Source organism: Trichogramma pretiosum, unplaced genomic scaffold (assembly GCF_000599845.2).
Source record: "Trichogramma pretiosum strain Unisexual culture from Peru unplaced genomic scaffold, Tpre_2.0 scaffold57, whole genome shotgun sequence".
In the NCBI taxonomy this organism is placed as follows: Eukaryota; Metazoa; Arthropoda; class Insecta; order Hymenoptera; family Trichogrammatidae; genus Trichogramma; species Trichogramma pretiosum.
In genome coordinates, this window is record NW_019641637.1 from 594,232 (window position 1) to 616,446 (window position 22,215).

At 40.8% G+C, this 22,215-nt stretch overlaps 3 protein-coding genes across 4 annotated transcripts in view; 1 reads left to right on the top strand and 2 right to left on the bottom strand.

The window, feature by feature from the left end:
- The window catches only part of LOC106648482, a 39,389-nt gene extending 34,692 nt beyond the window's left edge, over nucleotides 1-4,697 (top strand). Inside the window, exons 17-24 of one of the 2 annotated variants that reach the window (XM_023459380.1) lie at nucleotides 1,537-1,741; nucleotides 1,819-1,881; nucleotides 2,203-2,461; nucleotides 2,757-2,889; nucleotides 2,963-3,091; nucleotides 3,169-3,323; nucleotides 3,396-3,472; nucleotides 3,542-4,697. In XM_023459380.1, the coding sequence (XP_023315148.1) occupies nucleotides 1,537-1,741; nucleotides 1,819-1,881; nucleotides 2,203-2,461; nucleotides 2,757-2,889; nucleotides 2,963-3,091; nucleotides 3,169-3,323; nucleotides 3,396-3,472; nucleotides 3,542-3,710 (1,190 nt within the window). In that variant the 3' untranslated portion in view covers nucleotides 3,711-4,697. The remainder of the gene's footprint in view (nucleotides 1-1,536; nucleotides 1,742-1,818; nucleotides 1,882-2,202; nucleotides 2,462-2,756; nucleotides 2,890-2,962; nucleotides 3,092-3,168; nucleotides 3,324-3,395; nucleotides 3,473-3,541) is intronic. The other variant, XM_023459381.1, reaches the window with a different exon arrangement.
- Nucleotides 4,698-6,560: 1,863 nt separating this feature from the next.
- Nucleotides 6,561-13,529, bottom strand: LOC106648540 (A disintegrin and metalloproteinase with thrombospondin motifs 2-like). Its single transcript, XM_014365495.2, has 13 exons — nucleotides 12,088-13,529; nucleotides 11,844-12,013; nucleotides 11,539-11,631; nucleotides 11,209-11,459; nucleotides 10,836-11,105; nucleotides 10,406-10,541; nucleotides 10,153-10,313; nucleotides 9,773-10,079; nucleotides 9,539-9,671; nucleotides 7,967-8,235; nucleotides 7,424-7,698; nucleotides 7,092-7,365; nucleotides 6,561-7,026 (listed from the first exon to the last, which is right to left on the bottom strand). The coding sequence occupies exons 1-13, from the start codon at nucleotides 12,821-12,823 to the stop codon at nucleotides 6,700-6,702; spliced, it is 3,402 nt and encodes a 1,133-aa protein (XP_014220981.1). The 5' UTR covers nucleotides 12,824-13,529; the 3' UTR covers nucleotides 6,561-6,699.
- A 1,536-nt stretch (nucleotides 13,530-15,065) lies between these two features.
- Nucleotides 15,066-20,666, bottom strand: LOC106648066. Its single transcript, XM_014364733.2, has 3 exons — nucleotides 16,337-20,666; nucleotides 15,552-15,724; nucleotides 15,066-15,479 (listed from the first exon to the last, which is right to left on the bottom strand). The coding sequence occupies exons 1-3, from the start codon at nucleotides 16,410-16,412 to the stop codon at nucleotides 15,198-15,200; spliced, it is 531 nt and encodes a 176-aa protein (XP_014220219.1). The 5' UTR covers nucleotides 16,413-20,666; the 3' UTR covers nucleotides 15,066-15,197.
- Nucleotides 20,667-22,215: the final 1,549 nt, after the last annotated feature.

Sequence of the window (22,215 nt, forward strand, 5' to 3'; positions counted from 1 at the left end):
TTTTTACGTAAGAAGGACGTGGCAAGAAAAAACTAAAAAGTGCATACAACTGCTTATCAGAGTGAAAAGTAAAATGAAAGTATATTCTGAAAGAACAATTTAATGCCCGGAGTCAAAAGGTTGGCCATTTGATATTAGATAAATATTTAACTATGAATTCATTTGAAAAATAAACTTTACCCATTATTTCATTAGTATTTATTGCCAGTTTTCTTACATTCATCTCTACGAAATTTTAAAAACTTAAGATTTCAATTTAGTAGTTTAATCAATTTAAATTCTCTATTCTTGCAGATCTTTCTCGGTTAAATGATAAAATGCTTCTATTAAAAACGCGATTAATTATTTAATGAAATCATTTCATCTCCTTGTAATTGACTTTTTTAAAAGTTCATTATATTATTAAAAAATGTTTCTTTCATATTTCTAGATATTGACTCAAAAATTCTTTGGTGTATGCTTTAAAATCATTCCGAATACCCTTACATAGTTGGCATATATAAAAGAAAAACAGAATTTCAAAACAAAACTGCATTCATCACAACTTGTTTGGAAACATTTTTTTTTTTGCTTCACGTATCATTGAAGTTTGTGAAAAAAAATTGAAAAAAGGCATATACGACATTTTTAAACGACAGACCAAATTTCATCAACACAGGCGAAAACAATTATGCGATTCCTGCGGTTCTTTGTTTGTCTCATGTACATACACCCGACAGTTTTCTAACCCTGCGCAAATTTTTTCTCGTCCCAATTTTACCAGTTTTGATCAATTAAAAGTAACGCACTAGCAGTGAAACAGATTCGGTCAGCTACACGAAACTAAGTTAGCACTGCAGTATTTTTAACCAATATTTTTTTTCTTTTTTATATTTAACAGCCTCGTGATATAGGTATCGAACGATAAAATAGATTTATCACTACTTTTATCGAGTTGCGAACATTTCAAAAGCTTTTAAGGCTTTAACCACGATATACTATAGATTCTAGAAAAAAATGTATAAAATATGCAATATATATCGTAAAACTAAAAGCAGAAAAATGCTTTAATTCAATCATGTTACTCTGTCATTTAAATTCAGATGACTTGGACATTTCAATCCTTTAAAAATTCAATTAACTTGAGCTTTATATTATATGGTAGAAAGTTAAAACCTGCTTTATTTTGATTATGTGTTATTTGGCCTGTATGAAGATACTCATCCGAAGTATATGATAATCAGCGAAGGGTAGCGTACATAGCCGGCTCATGTAAGCGAGAAAGTGTAATTTTCGTTACAATAATAGTTCCTTGCTCGAGTACGCGCCTATGCATTGTATTTTCACCGTGAAAATTTCCATTACTATCTTCAATCATTGCTTATGCATAATTAAGGATATTCGCTGGGTCGATGGTAATTCCGTCGCTCTAAGGATGAGTTGTTGAAGAGTTTAATTGCAAAAACTAGCCCTACACAATAGTCGTATTTAAAATAGAGAAAATTATGGCAAAGGTGTTTAATTGGTTTTCTCTTAATTTCAATGGGCAACGTGCAGAATCACCGAGGCGCTATGTGGAGGGCGAGGTGACGATTCATTACCGCTCGCCAGTGCGCACCGAAGCTAAGGAGCCACTGAGCGAGGAGGAGCTCGCCAGGCGCAGCGCCGAGAATATGCGCCGAGTCTATCAGGAAGAGCGAAGACGCAAATATCTTCAGGAGCTGCACGACATCGATTCGCGACGCCACACCGACAATTTCATGTGAGTATAATATGACTGTGCCAATATCCAACCGTCTTGACTGAGAGAAGAGAAGAAAAAATGTTTTCTATTTACAGTAGCAAAACACCCTCAGAAACGTCGTCTCGTTATTTGGATATCACTTTTGATCATAGCTATAGGTATATTTCAAAACCACAAAGAGCAAAAATAACTTTTGTAAATGCTGATTAATCAATTTTTCCGATAAACACGAATTGATTGCATTACCTTTGAGCCTAATAATAGCTTACTGACCGATAAAAAAATTAACCCGTTAAAAAAATATGTTGTTTGGTAGTGAATATTGCTCAAAATTTAAATTATAATTGTTACTCATGAAATTTTTGATTACTCAAAACAATAAAACAAAACGAAAAATTCGATTAAAAAGAATTGATAAATTATTTCAACTTGTTCGCAAGTCTACGTGGTCCATTAAAATATTGGCATCTGCTTCACAGACCATCGCAAAAGTCACCTATACCTCTGAATCGATACGACGACTTCGTGGACGATCTGAGCTATCGCAGCAGATCGCAAGAGCAGACGCCTGAGCCTCGCCTAGTGGCACGCGCACTCTACAACTTCATCGGTCAGTCGCCCCGCGAGCTGACGTTCCGCCGCGGTGATTTTATCTACGTCAGGCGTCAGGTCGACAAAAATTGGTACGAGGGCGAGCACAATGCCATGGTTGGACTCTTTCCCTTCAATTACGTCGAGGTACATTTACATTTTTTAATCAATTATTTTGTTTTGACGCTTTTCGTATAGGGTATAAATATATCGTTTGTTGGTGCACAAGCAAATGTCATTCTTGCAGAAACCGATTTTATCGACGGAAGCTTATTCTCCTAAAAATCGATTGGTCTTTGAATTCAAAGAATGTTTACATGAGAAATTCATAACTTCAAAAAATGAGTGACAGTGAATGTTTTACGAGAAACATTATATTTTTATCCCAAAAATTATGGCATTATAGATGATTATTAAAATGATTAAAATCATACTTTTTCAGATCGTTCCTTTCGATGAAATCCGAACTACAACGTTGCCGAAAAAATCGTACGAAAAACCTTCGTATGAGGGACAGGCACGAGCCAAATTTAATTTCGTTGCCCAAACTAATCTTGAATTATCATTAACCAAAGGTATGTTTTGTTTAAAAAATAAAATTTTAACTCGTTCGAAGATTGATATTATTTCATGATTTCATAATTGCAGGTGAACTGGTCTACTTGCTGCGGAGGGTAGATGAAAATTGGTACGAAGGTCGTCTTGGACCTCATGGACGCAAAGGAATATTCCCCGTGTCATACGTAGATGTCATTTGTGAACCTGGCCAAAGACCTGGTTTGTTGCGACTAAACTTTTTAACCTTTTTACAATCAATTGCATGGAACTAAATATTTATAAATGTGAATTTACAGAAACGCCCATCCAAGGAAAACCCGTGGCTTCTCCAGCTGCTCATAGTCTCCTGTCCAATGGCTCATCCGGTGGTAAGCTCAGTATGGGACCTCATCATTATACGCCTTCGTTACCAGTTAATATTAACGCAACGCAGCCCCACTATAATTCACTGGTAAGTCATATCATATATCTATTTTATTAAAATAAAATAAGAGATTTTAAGATAGTTTATTTGAATTTGCAGCCCCGAGGAGGTACAAAAGTCAACGTAGAGTCACTGAACGAGGCCCTCCACATCGACACGCACTCCGAACCCATTCCGTGAGTATTGCGTGAAAAAATTGGCACGATCAGGAGGCACGAATGTACTAATTTTGTTTGTCGACTCAGGTACCGTGCCCTCTACAACTATCGTCCTCAAAACGCCGACGAGCTCGAGCTGAACGAGGGTGACACCGTGTTCGTAATGGAGAAGTGCGACGACGGCTGGTACGTCGGCTCGTCGCAGCGCACCGGCTTCTTCGGCACCTTCCCGGGCAACTACGTGGAGCGCTTGTGAGGCTGGGCCCCCGGGAGCCGCGAGCTCTAGCAGCGGGCCCACATACTGCAGCCACCGCCGGTCGTCGTCGTCGAGCAGCAGCCGCCCCCGAGGCGACGCAGATCGCGCCTCATCGAGCGCATACTCTCGGCTATAGCGCCCGGCACGGCCAGCTGCACCCGCCCGGCCAATTATCGCACCTGAATTACTCGGGCCGACCACATCTTTCTGCATTATATATAAATAATTTATTATTTAACCTTCTCTATCCAAAGATTACATTTGCACGCGACTTTCTGATATTGTACATTTATAGAAGTAGAGATGAAATTACCGCGAGCAGTGTCTTTCGTTGCTCCATACTTTTGAGCTCTGCTCCATGCAATAAGACAATTAAGCGCCATATCAAATTATAATGAAAATAAACGTTTGTAAATATCGTTATAAAAGAATCAAAGCTATTATATACTACTGTCTTCCTGCAGCTTTACAAAATAACGAGAACCTATCGCTACGTGAAAAATAATTGTATACAACGCGTTTTGCCAGTTTTATCTCATTATCACTGAGTCGCACGATACGTAAATTAATGACAAAGTAAAATAGCTCGAATAAGAATATTATCAAACAAACACGCTTTAGAGACTCATGAAAACAAAAGCTAATATAGTAAGCTAATGTAATGCCGCATCTACCAAAAATAAAAAAAAAAGAGTATGAAATATTTAGATGTTACTCGAATTTATCGATTCATCAGTGTAAGTTTAACTTGTAAGTAGTGTATGATAACGTAATTAAAAGTCATTCGTATAGTTATACCCACTGACACCCCATAGACAAATACTTATTGTTATGATATAAAAAAATCACAAGGCTTCGTACGTTTGGATTATATATTATGAAGGTGGAAAAACATACTCATCTGATTGACAATATATACACAAATTTTCTATACAATTGCGAAATTTCTTTTTTACCGTAAATTTTAACATTTACACTATTTGCTAAAAACAAACATTTTAGAAAATGTACATTTTTCGATGTTGCTTTATGAAAAAAATAATAATAATAAATAATTCACGCGTAAAATTAAGATTAATCAAATCTGTACTTGGTATTGTCTGTAACATATAATAGAGACTGTAATAACTTGTATTGTGTAAGATTATGGATCTAAATTGAAGTAAGTAATCTTTTGTTTTGTTTTTAAAATTTATATGAACAAATGTACTTTGGTTTGTAAAGTATCAAACAAAGCAGCTACAAACACGTTAGTTATTCTGTATTTGCTATTATTATACATGCATGACATAAATTGATGAACGTTTTACGAATCACCCATTGCCAAATCAAATTTTAACTCGTCTACTACGAAAAATTGAAGAAATTCTAGACTTTTAATAAAAAAAAGGAATTTCATACGAAGATTAACCAAAAAACTTTGCCTTTTTAAATTTGTATTTTTATAAATTTTCGTTTGTGAAAGAAAGACAAAGTGTAACGAATCATAAAATGAATTACTTTAAAAACATATGCTCTGCTGCTCAATGCTTGCATACCAATCTACAGTTCAAAAGTGTAAATCATAAACCTCAAAGTCGGGACTTGTCCGCAATATAAATTTATGCGTACGTTCAAAGTACCAATTTTAATGTGAAATTAACATAAGGTGCGTATAGAAATATCGATGTACACAAATTTTGTTAATTCATCGATGCTTTTAATTTGTAAGCTACACAAGATAGATAACAGGTACTTTCAATGATTGTCTCTAATCATGTTAATATGTTAGATATCTACATCATAACTTTTATTTTATGTAGTGTTTTTTAAAGATTAAATAAAATTAGTGATTTTATGAAATTATTTATTTGTTAAAAGTTAAACTCGATTATATTAATGATCTGTTATATAATTATTAAATTTTACTTTTTAACCTTTTATTTTTAGATTTAATAAATATAGTAAGTCTGATTATAATTTTTTACATTTTATTTAACATTACACCTTTTTTCCAATATATGACTGTGAAATCCACTGCACTCATATATTTGTATACCTATATTGCTAAGCTTACCAATTATAAAGTAGCTTTGCACATACATTATGATATAAAAAAAACAACGTCAAAATCATGTCGACGTAGTTCAAAAATACTGACAATACTATTGTATTCATTATACTTTTCCACAAAACTGCTCAGATAGAAAATTTGACGAGTCAACTATTATTTACAATACTACAAGTATAATATGATGAAGTTTTCCATTCAAGCAGCTTATTAGTCGATAAATGTTAATTAGCGCTTTATTTGAAAATACGACGTGTTATTATATGCGCGCTGGCTTCGCTGCGTCCCTGATATACATACACATGTCTTCGTCTCTCGTGTTCTATTTTAAATGCCTTGAAACAGCTAGAGAAATGCTCGAAAAATATCATATGAACATGACCCATGCGAATGCGTCATTTGAATTTGTTACACCAAACATCTCTCAGAATAACAATACGTATAAAAGAAATACGTAAAATTTTAGGTCTTTTCGAGTATGAACTAAAATAGAATGCAAATTCGCTACTGAAGCGAGAGTCATACGATTAAACACTGACGATTTTATCTGTGTATTATCAAAGCATTGTACATTTTATGATAACAAAATAAACTTAGCCTCATTGGAATAATTCAACCTTGTACAGTTATTATGTTTTTCAGTATTATTTTTTAAGTAATTTCTTTATTTACAAATGAAAGAAGTCTTAATATCTTATTATTATGTTAATCAGATAAATTTTATACTAAAATTTATTCGCATAAAAATGGAATAAACTTTTAAATGTAAAATTTCATTACAATTATTTTTACCTCTGATATTTTATGTACATTATTCTTATTGGAATAACAAAAAGTATTTTAAAAATTATTATTATACATAGTTAAAGCTTCGCGTGTTTTCATCAGTCTTTACTCAGTTGTCTAAAATTTTTTTAAGCGCAGATCAATTTTCTACTTTTATTTTCCAGATTTGCAGGAATGGCAGCATCTTTTTCTAAACGCCGCATTTTTACATCTAACTTTGAGATTTTTCGATGCACAAAATATTTTCTCATCGTCTTGACAGATCCAAGAAGTCGTTGGTGGGCTTTGACGGTGACTGCCGCAGCCATAATTAACTCGACAAGTTCTTATTTCATCGGGTGCTCGAGTTGCATTGCAAGCGTCTAAAAGTAAAGGTTGGATGGCGAGCAATGGTTTGTAGTGAGGAACATTATTGTTGGATGGTTTTGTTATGCAGCGAGCTTTGCGTTTTTGTATACCGCGTCCACAATTTTTCGAGCACTAAAAAATATTTCCAATTCATACATTTCTTCGAAATTGAGTGAAAAATTGTTTATAATACTCACAGGTGACCAATCGGAATAAACCCACTGGCCAGGACAATAATTCTTCTGACCACCGCAAGAGCGTACCGTTTCGGGCTGCGGTTGGTCTCGGCAAACCAAGGGTGGCAAAGTGTTTCGGTAGACTTTGAGTTCATTTTCGTGTGTCACCTGTCGTATCCCGAGTGACCTGCGAACGCAGTACAGACTTCGTTGCTGAATACCCGAGCTCGCGCATGTGTTTCCTAGCTTGTAGGTGCAACGCTCCCAGGAACCGGCTATCCACGTGTATTCACAACTGCAGACAAACATACATTTTTATATGAAAATTTTTTTAAAAATGATGAAAAATATACCTGTGGGCGTTGCAACTTTCGATTTCTGTATAATTCGGTGGTTTGGCGATTAAGAGGCACCTTCTGCGAGAGACCAGCTCTCGTTTAACTGTATCGCGACAAACGAGATGTCGTTTTCTCGTTCCACCGCCACATTGAGCCGAGCAAGCTTCGGCGGAATCGGGAAACCACGAGTACTTTCCTCGAGATGGGCTCAATTTGCCGCGCTCTATTGTAAATTGAGAAGAAGTTGATATCGAAGCGCCTCCACGGATTATTGATTTGACTGTAGATAACTGTAAAAAAATTACATTCAACACTTTAAAATATTTACTACGCTGGATATACATTGGTTTTGCACCGCCAAGAAAACGTAAGCAATGCGAAGTAGAGGCTGCGCGTATGCAAAGCCATGTACTATTGTTATTATTGATAAGTATGGTATACATACGAGCGACCCCTACTACTCTATGTTTACGTTTTCTAGCTATTACAAAATAAAACTCGAGCCAGTGCGCCTGAAAAAATTTGATAATATTTCAAAATAAAAATAAAACATCTTACAGAAACGACAATTTCGCTCGAGGTGGGTCCTCTACTCCACAGCACATACTTCTCTTCGAGTCTTTCGATTCGGAAGGCGGCACCTTCGATTACCATTATAGGAGCTCGCCCTTCACTGTCAAAATTGCTTATCTCGTGTCGTTTCCTCCGACTGTCACGTATGAGAATTTTCATATTTCCTTCATGCGGTATCGAATCCACGAGTAAAATCGTCACGACAATTTTGATATTGTAGGCGAATTTCGGTATGACTGCCAATCGAGTCGTTTCTGACAAAAAAGGTTCGTTGTTCAGAAAATATTTTATTTAATTACAAACATGTACACTGCAATAAAAATAAATAACGAAGAAAAATAAATGAATAAAATTGTAACACAAAAACAATATGCAACTGATTATGAGCGAGCACGCGCGTCCCACTCGTTTGTTTTACGCCGTGCGTGTAGTGGGGGCTATTACGAGGCATACATTTATGCACATAATTGCAAAAAGTTGTCGCAAAAATTTCATTCTTTTTGCAAAAAATTCCCAAAGCAGCCCCGAATGATGAAAAAAATAGAAAAAAGTGCAAAAAAGTTGTGGGTCGAATCATATCGACCAGGCTACCGATACGGTTCCACTCCCGGGCGCGATCCCACTACTGCTCGCCACGGAGACTTTTGGCTGCTGGGTTACCCCCCTGGCCCGGTTCGCCTCTCCTTAACTAACCTGGCCACCTCGGACTCCTCCGAGGTGCCCATATTGATGGCGAGCTTAGTGCGGACGCCCAGTCGACGTGGAGCCCGTACCAGCAGTGAGCCCCAGCCTCAGATCCTCCACCACAACTAGCCTCCAGTAGCTGGATTACAGAAGCCGCTACGCTCCCAGCTGATATATGTAGCTTCGACTCGTCTACATATACTTTGGTCTGACCTAATTTTTTATACGCGATACTTTCATGCATTGAGCATAAACTTGATCAACTATTCATCTCATATTTGATTCAATAAAATATTAGAGAAAAACAATTACAATTTACAACCCGTTATATTAGTATGAATTTATGTTGTCGAGTATTTAAGCTGTAATAACGAAAAATCAATGACGCGATCGCTTTATAAACAAGTTTGCCTCCTGGCGACGAGAACGAGTAAATAAAATTTCTGTTTCTCGTAGTGGCGCCATTACAAGCGTAATTTAAAAATGGTTTCGGCTCATTTCTAACGTTGATGAATTTTTAATTGATCATTTCAATTGAACGAAATTTGAAAATGTTTATGCCTTTGTTTAAAAATGATGTGGGTTAGAATGAAATTTTTAAAAAATCAATCGATTTGATTTATTACGATATTTGGAAAGGGAAAATATTTACAGTGGACGCACTCTTTTAACTCAGTTGATCGAATTGTCGGTTTCGACGAGCTGGTCTATATTTATATAAAAGAGCTAGCGCGAGGCAAAGGCCTTTAATGCAGCATGCGAGCGGAGATCCTAAGGTAAAGGCAAACTAGTTGCTTTTCTAAAGGACATTCAATTATCGGGCTTTGTACATGTATATAGAGATATTGGCTGTGCATAAAGTGTGTTGCGTACCTCGACGTAGCTTCCGCTGAAACTTGTCCCCGATGACCTCGCAGGTTGAGTTGTCACCGGCGCATCGACCGCACGCATCTCGCTTGCGCCCCGAGCCTAATACACGGTCGCAGCCCATCGGACGGCAGATGCCCTTGAAAAGCAATTATAAAGTCTCCCTCCACATAGCTGCTTGAATTTATCGCACGCAGCCGAGAGCAACGGCGGTTTATTTTTATTCTCGCTTTTACTCACATCGATACAGACGTCCGAGGAGTCGTAAGAGCACGGCGTGCCGTCCTCGACGTTCAAGCCGGTGTGGAATATTTCGCCCGAGTCTCGGTTGTAGCAGACGAGTCGGCAGCTCGGAGTGCCCTGCTGCGGTACGTGAGGAATCCAGGCGTTGCCGCTGCTCTGATTACGAGCTTGATAATAGCTGCTCTTTTTCGTCGAGTCCGCCACGTTATCGACGAATCGCAGGCATTGACGAGCCCGCAAGTCGATCCGATCCTCGCATTCCGGCAGATCCCGACAAATTCGAAACTCCCTGGCGTTTTTGCAGCTAAACAATCGCTCGTTAATGACTCGTATATACTTGGTGTAAGCTCTTATAGCGAAAACATGTAGGTACTCACTCGGCATCGCAGCGCCTATGTCTGTGCTGCACCGCCACACCGCAAGTCCTCGAGCACTCGCTCCAAGAGCTCCAAGTGTTCTCAGCGGAGCCCCGAGCTAGCAGCGGCTTCGGATCGTATCTCGCTCGATCGATCGGTTCGCACGACCCGTTTACGCACCACTGCAACCAACGCAATACATAATTCGTCAAAATTAAAGCCTCGAGACTAATTCGCTCTTTTTCGCTCGCTCTCGGTCGATGCCGAGACTTGCCTTGTTTTCGGCGCAAATCGTGCCCTCGAGAGGCGGTCCCTTCTTCGTCTTGCAGGCCTGCATGGTACTGTTGACCCGGCCGCACCACAGATGAGAGCACAGATTCGTCGACTCCAAGTTCTTGCACCGGCTGTAGCTGAAATCCCATAAAATGTCAAAAATACGCGTATATCTCGCAACGAAAGTTGAAATTGCGAATTCATCAGGGATAGCGTCAGTGTTGACCGCAATGTTGTACTAAATTGTATTACACCGCATGCGGTTAATTATATCCACGGCATAATATCGATTCGAAGCATTTAAGCCGCACGATTTTGCAGACATGTGTACATTAACCGAGTTGGAAATTAATTATACGGAATTGTAACTATACGAACAGAGCCAGGCGAGGGTTAATTGTTAAAAAATTAACATTTTTTTGTTGTCATACCCATCTCCAAATTCCATCCGGCACTGCTCGTCCATGCCGAACACTTCGTTGCTCGGCTTGACCTGCGGGTGATTTTCGTCGAAAATCTCGGGCTGATTGTCCAAGCAAGTCCAGAGCTTGGCTCGGCGCTGAAATTCTTTCCTCGAGCACGTAGACCAGTAGAAATTATGAAAGGTCGCTGCGACCATCGGTGCCATTATGCTGCCCCGCGCGGCCTCTCTCGCGCAGCTATTGCCCGCATTTTTATCGCCGTCGTGCGACAGGCCCAATCTGCAAAATCAACGAGGCGATTTGTAGCCGTCTGTACTCTGTAGTTGGCCTGACAAAAGAGCTATATAGCGCTTCTTGGAAAAAAAACGAAACGTGCGCGTACATGTGAGCGACTTCGTGGGCGATTATAAAGGCGCTGGTGAAGCCCTCGTCGCGATTCAGAGCGCAGGATCTGGCTGGATCGCAGGCACCGGATACGGGAGCGTAGCCAGATGGACCGCCGATGTCCAATCGAGTCAACCATACGGCCACGTCGTGTCTGCTCGCGGTAACGTCGTCCGAGTCCGAAGCCAACAATTTGCGGTTCCACTTGTTCACGTTCTCGAGCGAGCGACGCGCATTGCCCTGATGTACCTGCAAAATCCATGTATGTAATGTGCATGCAACGTTGCCGCCCGAAACTATGATTCGATTTGGCTCGGCTCTACTTTACCATGCTGTCCTTTTTGTCGCTGTAGAGGATCATGCGACTGACTACCACCTGCATGTTCGCGTCGAGGGATGGATCTTGATAAATCGCGCTTACCTGAGGGAAAATAACGCCATGAATTTTATACTTTGAAAAGTTTGCCTTCGGCTTATATCACCGTGTAGGTATATACAACGCTCGAGGCCATTTGCCCAAGTGTACCGAGAGCGAGCTTCTCGACAAGTGGATTATCCAACGATCTTATCGGCTAACTTTTCGCATTAATCAGTCCATGCGTGTGTCTTCGTCCAAGGGACATCTCAACTTACGATGTTTAGAAGTGCCAAGAGATATTGTTGGACTCGCGAGCCATGGAAATCGATTACCGAGTAATCCGCCACGATTGCCAATTCAAGCCATTTCGAAGCCGACATCGATGATACGGATGAAGTGTTTGTTTGGCCCGTCATCTTCGGCGATGTCGATGTCGATTTTTTGTCTGCAAAATTTTATGTAAAAAGTCGATGCCCATTGCACATCCGATCGAGCGGCAAGATCTGGTTTTAAACTCACTGGAAAAAGGATCGAGATAGTAGTCGTGATCGTCGTAGGTGCTGCTACTGCCGGTGCTACTCTCGACGACGCCGTCTAGACGATTATTTCGAGACTCCAACCGAGCGCTCTGCTTCAGCAAGTTCGGCGTCTCGTCGTAATTTTCACGCGCAAAAGTGTCACCGGTGAGATTGTAGTAGGTCCTGTCGCTGCTCTCGTAGACGAGGGAGGCCTGAAAATCGCCGGCAAGGTCGCGCCTGACTCGCGCGTAGTCGGCCTCGTAGAGCAGGTGCTCGCCACCGCTGGCCGTCTGCTGCGTCAACGGCTCGATCAGGTAGGTTCGCGAGTCCAGTATGATCAAGCCGAAGAAGTCGTCTCGACACCTCGTCAGTATGACTTGGGAACGGGCCTCTTTGCCCTGGATGCGGCCCTCTCGGCTCTCGCACGAGTCCAGCGAGGACGAGTTCTGCCTCGAGTCGCCGGCCCACTGCACTTGGAAATCCGAGCTGAAAAGCAAGCGTCGATTCGGCTGGGTCTTGAGAATCCAGCGGTGCAGCGAGACGTAAAGCGCGTCCTCGTCATCTTGGTCGGCCTTCTTGAGAGGGGAGCCGTGGTGAAGCGAGCGGCGATCGCGAGACAGTTCGGCGCTGGGTATCACACGTGGATGGACGATCCGAGGATAGTGTAAAGAGGTGCTCGCGATGCAGCCCGCAGCGATGAGAAGCGTCACAAGGGTCAAGACGACGCACGAGGGCATGGTTTCGGTTCACTGGTCACACTATGCACTCGCGTAATTCACACGCGCTCTTTTCGCCGGCATTTCCCAGTCGGCCGACTCAGCAGACGCACTCGGTAATTTACTTTTAAAATAACTGCACGCAGCACTGCAGCAAGAGCGGCAGCAGCAGCAGCGGCTCAGAGTCAAGAGACGTAGCCGCATCACAGACATGCGCGAGCTCGCGCGCATCACGTGCATAATCGGCCGCACGGACGACGATTCAATTAATTTTTCTCACGCAGCCAGAGACGAGAGGACCGAGAGAGCTGTGTTTAAAAAAATAAAAAGCCGCCAACACCCAGTTTAATCATCGCGATCAATTAGGGCCGCAACGAGAGAAAGAGCGAAAGCTCCGAGCCGCAGTCGGCTTGCATTACGCGCGACTGAATTTATGTATATGTTGCGTTGTTGTATCGGTGTAGACTGCACAAATCGTTAGCTGAGAGAGAGCAGTGCACACACACGAGTGCTGTATATTATGTACGCGTTACGATTCGGCCTGAGAGCGAGATGCGAGTGTATAGCCGCGCCGTGTCTTGCCGTTTGCACGCGACTGAATTTAGGCGGCAGTTGTCGTGTGTGTATATACTGGCCATGCTGTGTACACACTCACAAATTATAGCACGACTATGTGTGCTGTGTATGTGTGCGTGTGTGTCTCTTGCCGGAATATATCGCATCAGCATCAGTAGCAGCAGCAGCAGCAGCAGCAGCAGCAGCAGCAGACTTGCAGACGTTTTACGCGCGCGCGAGCCAAGCATTCTAATAATGGCAACATTGGCGGTATATATACGGCACGTATGGCTTTAGTATTTTGCTCCCGCATAGAAAGAGAGAAAGAGAGACGGTCAGTGTTCGGAATACGCATACACACACACACGCCCTCGCTTGCCGCTATATGCTCGTGTTGTACGTGTTCCCTTCCCACTTGGTCCTCCTCCTTCCCTTCTTTTTTCGTCTTTCTGGCCGCTCTTGTTGCACGTTTTTCGTAGAGACCCGAAGAAAGTAGGGAGAAAGACATCATAGATGCTTTTTGGATACACGCGCGCATGCGAGACGTTTCGGTGCCAGCAGAGAGAGAGAGAGAGAGAGAGAGAGAGAGAGAGAGAGAGAGAGAGCAGCAGCAGCAAAGAGAGAGAGAGGGACCCGACGGAATTCGAGACACTTTGCCCGAGCGTATACTCGTGTACAACATGTATTTAAACGTGTACCTTTACACTCGCGCCCCAACACGCAAATAAATATATATTTTTAATTCGATCGAATTTAGAAATAATTTACAACCGAGTTTTTCGCCGACTATTAAGCTGCCTCAGCTCGCAGTTCCGCGCGTTGCGAGTATTTTTAACGTTTCCTTTTTTATTTTTGTAAATCGACTGCCAGTGTTCTCCCTCGCTCGATCTCTCGCTCCGGTTCGCGACGCGCGAATGAACGAATCGGCGCGAAAAAAGCCCGCTCGATATCGACGAATTTCAAAGTCAATTGTCCCAACGGCTCAACTTTCTCTTGCTGCGTCGCCTGCAATAAAGGGCAATATATCGTTGATTGCCGCCGCCTGCACACAATAGCGACTTCTTTGAGCGCAAATTGAGACAGTGAGATATTTAGCCACGTCAACTGCGTCGAGAGAGGTGACTCTGTAAATACACATGTACTGCACATGTAGAGAGAGTCACAGGCGCGCATATGCACGTACATCCACCGCGAAACTTATCCGAGAGCAACATCGTCGTGTCAATCGTAAAGTTCCCCCGACGGAGCGCGCAGCAGCGTGTGTATGTGTATACGCCTCTGGCGCGACTTTAATGGACTACGGCGTTGCACGTAAGAACAATCTGACTTACATTGACTGAATTCATGGAAAACTCGAGCCTAGCTTTAATTAATCCGTTCAAATTACCTATATAGCTATCGCGTACATTGTTTAATGTTTCAATTCTCGTGTTCTGCGAAATAGACGAGTTAATAAAGTTTGCGCAGATATATTGGATAGAGAGCTCGCTTTCAAAGCTCCGGCCGTACGTTATAGTATTTTCACCTGACCCAATAACTCGAGTGAATTTTTTTGGAAAGCATAAATTCTATTTCAAGAATTTATTAGGAAAATAGCGTTCCGATCGTTTCTCCCCCGGGGGCGCCAACTGCACATCATGCTCGATTTCAGGATGCTACTGGATGCTGCAGTTCGGGTGAGGATTTAATAAAGTATTCAAGACCGCTATTTTTCACTTTGCTCATATATAAGAAAGACTAGAATGAAATGGAGCTCGATTTTATTTGCAGCTTTATAATGTAGGATATCTTACAGAGAAAAAACTTATCTACATTGTTTCAAGAATTAACAATGAAAATATCACGAGGTGGAATGGCAGGGACTGAGAGCTTTGGCAAGTATAAACTGTAGCAGCACAGCCAGGAAGAACTCGACGTCGTTGATAACGTAATCGGCCGACTGTCCGTTGCCCGTGTTGCAGTAGTTCTTTTCGCAGCAGGTCGTGCAGGCGTAGAGCTTGGTGCGCTCGCCGATGACTATGCAACCCTCCTCGCACTTGTTGGTGCAGTTGCGCTCCATACCCCACATCTTCGGCTGAGAAGTCGAGTTTTCCGTGCTCGTCGTGTAGGAGAAACGCTTTACCTACCGTTGGAAAATTCACTTCTTTTCTTTATTCGATATTTACTTATGAGCTTTTGAGAAAAAAGAGCGTACCATGCATATGCGCCTGTCGTCCTTGCACTTCTGCGCGAGCGAAGTATCGTTCCCGGTTATATTGAGGAAGAAGCAGCTGTCACCCTCGCCGATACTGTCGCATTGATAGCACCATAGGTCGTCTTTTCTCTCGGCTGCGGCGTGCGTTCTGTGCTCTTTTCCCGTCAGCTGACCTACATAGAACCCATCGAATCGAATGACAATTTTTCCAACCAATTGCATTTGAATTAACGTATCGATTGCTCGCTACAAATATGAATATTCAACGTGCACATAGGTATTCGAAGCAGTGAAAAATAATAAATGTCGCTATAAATGATGAAGCATATTGCCGATAAAAAAACAACAACAAAATAAAGCTCGGCAATCATTGAGAGCATCGTGTAAACTCGGGAACGAGCATGGACGATGATTATTATTGTTTGTTTTACAAGCTATTTAAATACAACTCTGCGTGGTTTTAATGGGAGGCTGTCTGCCCTCTCGTGACGTCAGAGCTCGTCTGCTGCCCATTGTGACGTCAATTTCAAGTGTAGTTGGAAAAGCAATAATAATGCGATTAAATAAGCCACGATAAGGACATGCAGGTGAAAAGATTTTGAAAAATTTCAATTCTACGATAAATTCTTAATCTAACAGTGTTGAAAGCGAACAATTTCAATATCAAGTCGAGCTCTGACAATCGACATTTTTCTCCTTGTAATGCAATACACTATCAAGAGTTTCCATGCAGATACGATCCGAGTCGTAACGATGAGTTTAATCAATTTTATTGAAATTTGTACCTTCGGAGTAGGACACCAGCAGCAAGGCAGTAAGGAGCACAATTTCCAGCAGAAACAAACCGTCCTTGCACGCCATAGTGCAGAGCCACTTCACATTTTGTTTTCACCGATCAAAAGCACTCATGTTACATGTGTTACTTAAATTAATCAAACTAGCAGCGACTTTTGTTGATAAACTCTACATGGCTCACAGGAAAACAGTCGTAGCTCTTGCGCAGCGCCATGTTTCTCCGAATTTTTCCTATGCTCGTGCGCAGCGCTTCACGCACACAGTCAGAATTATATCATCGTGTAGCAGCCCCTTACTGGCCACCGAGCGCAAGCGCGTACCATCCGAGCAGCAAGCTCGTATATCTACGGAGCTTGAGAGCGAGAGAGAGAGGGGGGATTTTGCGGGTATCGAGCTTGCGACGCGGATGTAAACGACGTCTGCGTTACGTAGCTTTTATTATTATGATGAATTTCGCTAAAAGCACAGCACTGCCTCGAGATCGTTCTTGCGTTCGTGTGCAAGTGTAAAAATGCCTCGTTTTCACGATGTCTATATGATTTATTCTTAATTTTTCCTCGAGAAGGGGAATCGGTCGATTTTAATGGAAAAGATGCTCGCCAGGGTCATTACGGCATGCAAGGCTGAGAAAGCCACAGATCGATTTTCTCTCATTGCAAGGGCTCGTGATGAATATATAGCTACTCTACGCGAGCGGGAGAGCGACGCAGCTGCCGCTACAGCTGCTATGCAACGTCCCCGGAGCATACGCGGCTTATACAATTTCATCCTCACTTCTTATATTTAGGGACGAAGCTCTGTACGCTTAAGTGGACTTTCATTGACCCTCGTCTTGTTATACCGCTCGAGATTACATTCTGCTGCGGATTATCGGAGAAATCGCGGCCCACAATTGCTCATGGGCACAATGCGCAAATTAGAACTGCTTCGATTGTCACTGCGTAAAGGCAGTGTAGTAGTTATTGTGCGGTTTCGAGATTATCAGCGGCGATGAATACATGAAATTAAAATCTACGCGTCGCTGGAGGCGCATCTCGCGACCACTTTGTTCTGTTGCTAAATTTGGCTCGGCTCGCAGCTCTGCCGTAGCAATTAACCGACAGTGAGAAAAACAATAGAAATTACTCACTTTTGTGCCCAGAACGACGCAGCCATAATCTCTCCAAAAATCCAGATGAATCACGTTTCATAACTCACTTAGCAATAATCTTCCATCGTTAAATGAGACGTGAATAAATGTTAATATTTTTTCTTTTTCACCTTCCTCGTCATTAACTTTTTATAGAGAGACGCAAGAGTGACTTTGCTTCGTGCACCTGAGTAGCTGGAGAGTATTAGTCATAAAAAGTCTCGTCTATAGATGCGCTCCTTTTCACGAATGTCGTTGGCTTTTCACGGGCACTATCGAAAGCAGTAAGTGAGGTCTTAGAGTTTCATATTAAGTCATAGGAAAAAAAAGGATGAAAAAAAGAGACTCGCAAGTACATCGCAGACTCTTTGTGCGTTACATTATATAAAGTAAAGCAAATTTCCTATTCAGTAGCAAAGTCAGAAATAGAGAGAGAGAGAGAGATAAAGAGATAGATAGAGGGAGAGAGAAGCTATTACGTGCTCGAGAGTTTAAAGAGATATACCGTTACATCATTGCAGATTCAAAGTCGAGCTAACATAGGATTTTCGAGGGATAAAAATCGACAACACTTGCATACAAAAGAATCGTCTAATTATCCTCGTCTCAGGAATACGTATTTCTGGCAAGTCTCTGAGGATCCTCAGCTGCTCTCGAGGACTACTGCTTGAGCTTACCTAAAATGCGACCTTTCAAGAGGATTCCAGCCATGACTCTGTGAACAGCGCGCAGAGTAAATACCGTCGTATACCAGTTGACGTTTCAAAGGTAGATAAAGACAGCCGCGTTTTACGCTTCTTTATTAGATGCCATAAAGCATTTTGTAAGTTAAGCAGACTCGATTCGGCATTATTTCTGATTTGAAGAGCGAGTAAATAACAAGAGCGATCGGCAAAGCGAAATAAACGGGCGAGCCGTGCGCCGTAATGACTCTTAATCTATCCTTTATGCAGGCTATACGATGACAGCTGGGGTAAAGCGAGAGTTGCATCACTAGAGTATATCACGTAGGAAATATCTCGGACAACGACGGCTCGCTGTCCAAGAGGACCTCTGCATCAGCAGCAGCAGAGCCGCAGCTACGTGATGGTATTATTTACGACGCGGCGCAGGGCCATATCGCACACGCCGAGCGCGACTCACTCGTTTTCCGAGGCTCTCTGCGCGCGCCTATATCTGCGCGTCCAGCGCCGCGTGCACATTTGCAGGGAGGGGGCCTTGGGCTGTGTGCGCCCGTACACGCGTAATTAGTACGTTACACCGAATGTTAAAACAAACGTGAGGCCGGCTGTTTGTGCTTTCGTGGCCCGATACATCCGCTAATGTTCGCTGCCTGCTATGTGTACACGTTACACGATAGCCGCTTTGATTCGCTCTCGAGAAACTTTCGAGCAAGCTGGACGGGGAAAAAATCGGAAAACTCTCTTAGCAAGCCGTGCGTCGAGGTCCGTGCGAGAGCGAGTATCCTATTTACGATACGAGAGCGTGGCTATTGCTGCGTTGCTGCTGCGAGCTGCATCGATATTCCAAGCGCATATCCGCTGATAAACATAATTTATACATATTCTCCTCTGAAATTTACTCCAGCACGCGTATACGATAGGATATGGAGTCGTGTATTTATTATGTGAGCGATAAATTTGCAGTGCGCGAGCGGAATGTAGGTAAGCAAAGCGCGAGCACTTTAAAGTGCTCGGTGCTTTAATTCGATCTCCGATCAAAGAAAATACGTCCGAAACGAGCTGCGGCAGGTACAGTCGAACGGATCAGGGGCTGCTAAATTATAGAGACATTATATGATGACTCTGCACGAAGGGCAGCTTATACGCGCCGACGAATCGCGAGAAATCCCCCCGAGCACGACGCTTGTGCTAACCGACGCCGCACCGACTCTCTCTCGATGATAACCGCAGCTCTGATTTCGGATGAGCGAGCTTCAGATAACTGTGCACCGAAATATAATGTATTGGTACGCGAGTTTCCTTTCTCTCTGTCTCTCTCTTTCTCTCGCACCATGCCTCGCGCATACGTGCTTAAATATCTCTGACCTACTTAGCATAGCTTGCGCACGTACCTCTAGTCTGCAAAAATGATAATTTTTTAGAAAAAAATGAATAATACCAAAAAAAAAAACTTGGGACACGTGTGAAATGCGCTCGTTTATAGCCCCGATTTTACTGCACTTCCGAGGTTTGCTGCATTAAAAGCTCCTTTCGACCTGGAGCTTTCAAAAGGATCGTATAGTGCTGATGTGGATAATAATTCGCCTCGTTATATACCTGGCAATAACAATGTATACGATATTAACTCATAGTCCTTATCCTTGATAGGGCCATCAAAACCAAGATATTGAGCTTGAATTTACGGCTCGTTCAGATTTCAACAGAAAAGTTCACAAATGAATTTCCATTACCAATGAATAAAACGCAAAAATCGATACTTTTTAATGATATGTCAGGAGCGAAGGAAAGTTTTAAAGCATGTTTTCAGACTTATCATTGCAATGCTTTTCTCAAAAGCTACGTGAATAGAGAAAGAAGCTCAAAATCCACGTGGCTTTTGAGAAAAGAAAACATTCAGTAGAAATCTCGGGAAATATGTTTAGTAATTTTCATTTTACCCTGGTTTTGGTGTCTCCTTAAATCTCTCAAAGAAAAACGTACACATGAAAAGTCCACGTGGGAATCTGCGGGCTCTCTTTTGCTTTTAGATGTTATACACACCCTCATAATAGCTAGGCTCTGTGGATAGATACGCGCGTTGCACTTTAGAGATAGGATTTACCTCTCCCGGGATTCAACAAATGTACGTGTGGTGTGCGTGAGTATGCTAGCACCAAAAGATGACACGTGTACGAGTACATTTTTGTATATCGAAGGATAATATTTCATCGAGCAAAGGGTATTCGTACTTGAAAGTGTCCAGACGATGAACTCAGCAATAGATGCTCGCAAGCATAGCCACTCATGTTTCTAAAGTATTTTTTTGAAAAATTGCCAACGATGAAACTGATGTATGCATACTTGGCTTAACACTACCTACCCTTTATTTGGATCATCGTGATTGGTTGGAATGAGTTTCTGCGCATCGTGTATTACGCTGAACCAAAACGTGGACATAAATATTAATTTTCCTTTGTAAATAATCCGATAAACGTTTGAATGCGTAGTAAAAATGTCAATAAATTTGAACGGAAAAATAATTTTTATTATGTTACAGTAGAAATATTTATAACATAAACCATTTTTTAAATTATTAACTAAATTCAATAGTTTATTACTCAAATAAAAAAAATAGAGATAAATTATTTTTTGGTTTTAAAATTTAGTTTCAGAATTAGTGATAAAAACTATTGATTATATTGTTTCAATAAAATAATATTTTTCAATTTAATCGTTAAATATCATTAACAGTAGGCCTGTATTGTTTTAAAAAAACTGTTATATTATAAACCATTTTTGTACGTCAAGTCAAAATGAAATTTGACATAAGCTTTTTCAAAATATTATATTCGTATTTGCGCAATGAAAGTCACTATTTGATTATCGAAAAATATTAGTAGCATATGATACAAGATCTGTTCCAGGCTTCTACAAGTCTATGTCAAACAACATTTTTCAATGCTTTATTTGGTTGACTTATTTGACTACATGATAGACAAGCCATAATACTTCTTAAATATTAAAAACAAAAAATCATAACTTTTTTTAATTTAAAAATAAAGAAAATTTATAAAAGCTTACGAAAAATCATGTAAATGCTCTGAAATGATTTCATGTACAGTTAAACATAACGATTTTTTGTGACTTTTTATATCTTTTAATATAATTTTCTAATTTAAAAATCATGTAAGTATCATTTACTAAATTACTTTAGCCTGAACATAATGTGATTGCAATTTATCGTTATAACATTGATTAATTAAAAATTATTAAAATGATTCATAAAATCTCTACAAGTTTAATATTATTAATTTAATTCCAATAAAAACTGCACATCAAATTTATGCGATAAAAGACCGCAAAGTACTCTTTGTTATATAAACACAAGTGTGGTTGAAAGAATTCATTTGAGAAAATAATTATACGTCATATTCCATATTATTAATTTACAAAAGTAATCTGCGTGTGTTAGTATAATATGTTATCGATTGTGTGAATAGAACACGAGATTTTAAGCTCCAAAGCTTATTTAAAGAGCTTGGTAGGGGTTCATAAATTTCTAAACTAACATCAATCTCCTGTTCTATCGCAAAAAGTAAGATAAAAAATACATTGAAAAAATCTGCAGTTCATCATATCAGCTAGTTAAAAAAATATTTGAAAACATAATATTTTTATAACTGGCTGCTAGAAGTTAAAATCGATAGAACGGTATACCTGAAATATTTATGAACCATAAACTAATTAATGCTTTTTATCCGTAAAATATAATCATTTAACTATTATTATTACTGATAAAGCTGCTGTCGACGTTGACACTCACCTAAAAATAAATTGAATAATAAGTTTGATGGAAATCTCATCTTATCATTCTGATTTTTGTGATCTTTCAAACATACTATTGAAATTGAAAAATTTTTATTGATTAGAATGCAGCATTTTCAATGGTGGTAAGTTTTTCTGTGACCTAATTAGTACACTATAGCATCGCGGTATAGCTACTGCTCTTACTGCACTAATCATGCAACTGTGTGTCTAAAGGTATTATTCTGTGCGGTTGTGACTAGAATTTTTTTTG

Excerpts from the sequence above, each read along its gene's own strand:
- LOC106648066 (XM_014364733.2), bottom strand. The coding sequence starts at position 16,412 with ATGGCGTGCAAGGACGGTTTGTTTCTGCTGGAAATTGTGCTCCTTACT. Across the intron at positions 15,725-16,336 it reads GCTGGTGTCCTACTCCGAAG|GTCAGCTGACGGGAAAAGAG; the intron begins GTACAAATTTCA and ends GGTTCTATGTAG. Across the intron at positions 15,480-15,551 it reads ACGACAGGCGCATATGCATG|GTAAAGCGTTTCTCCTACAC; the intron begins GTACGCTCTTTT and ends TTCCAACGGTAG.
- LOC106648540 (XM_014365495.2), bottom strand. The coding sequence starts at position 12,823 with ATGCCCTCGTGCGTCGTCTTGACCCTTGTGACGCTTCTCATCGCTGCG. Across the intron at positions 9,672-9,772 it reads CCTCGGACGTCTGTATCGAT|GGCATCTGCCGTCCGATGGG; the intron begins GTGAGTAAAAGC and ends TTGCTTTTCAAG. Across the intron at positions 8,236-9,538 it reads TCAGCGGAAGCTACGTCGAG|AAACGACTCGATTGGCAGTC; the intron begins GTACGCAACACA and ends CTTTTTTGTCAG.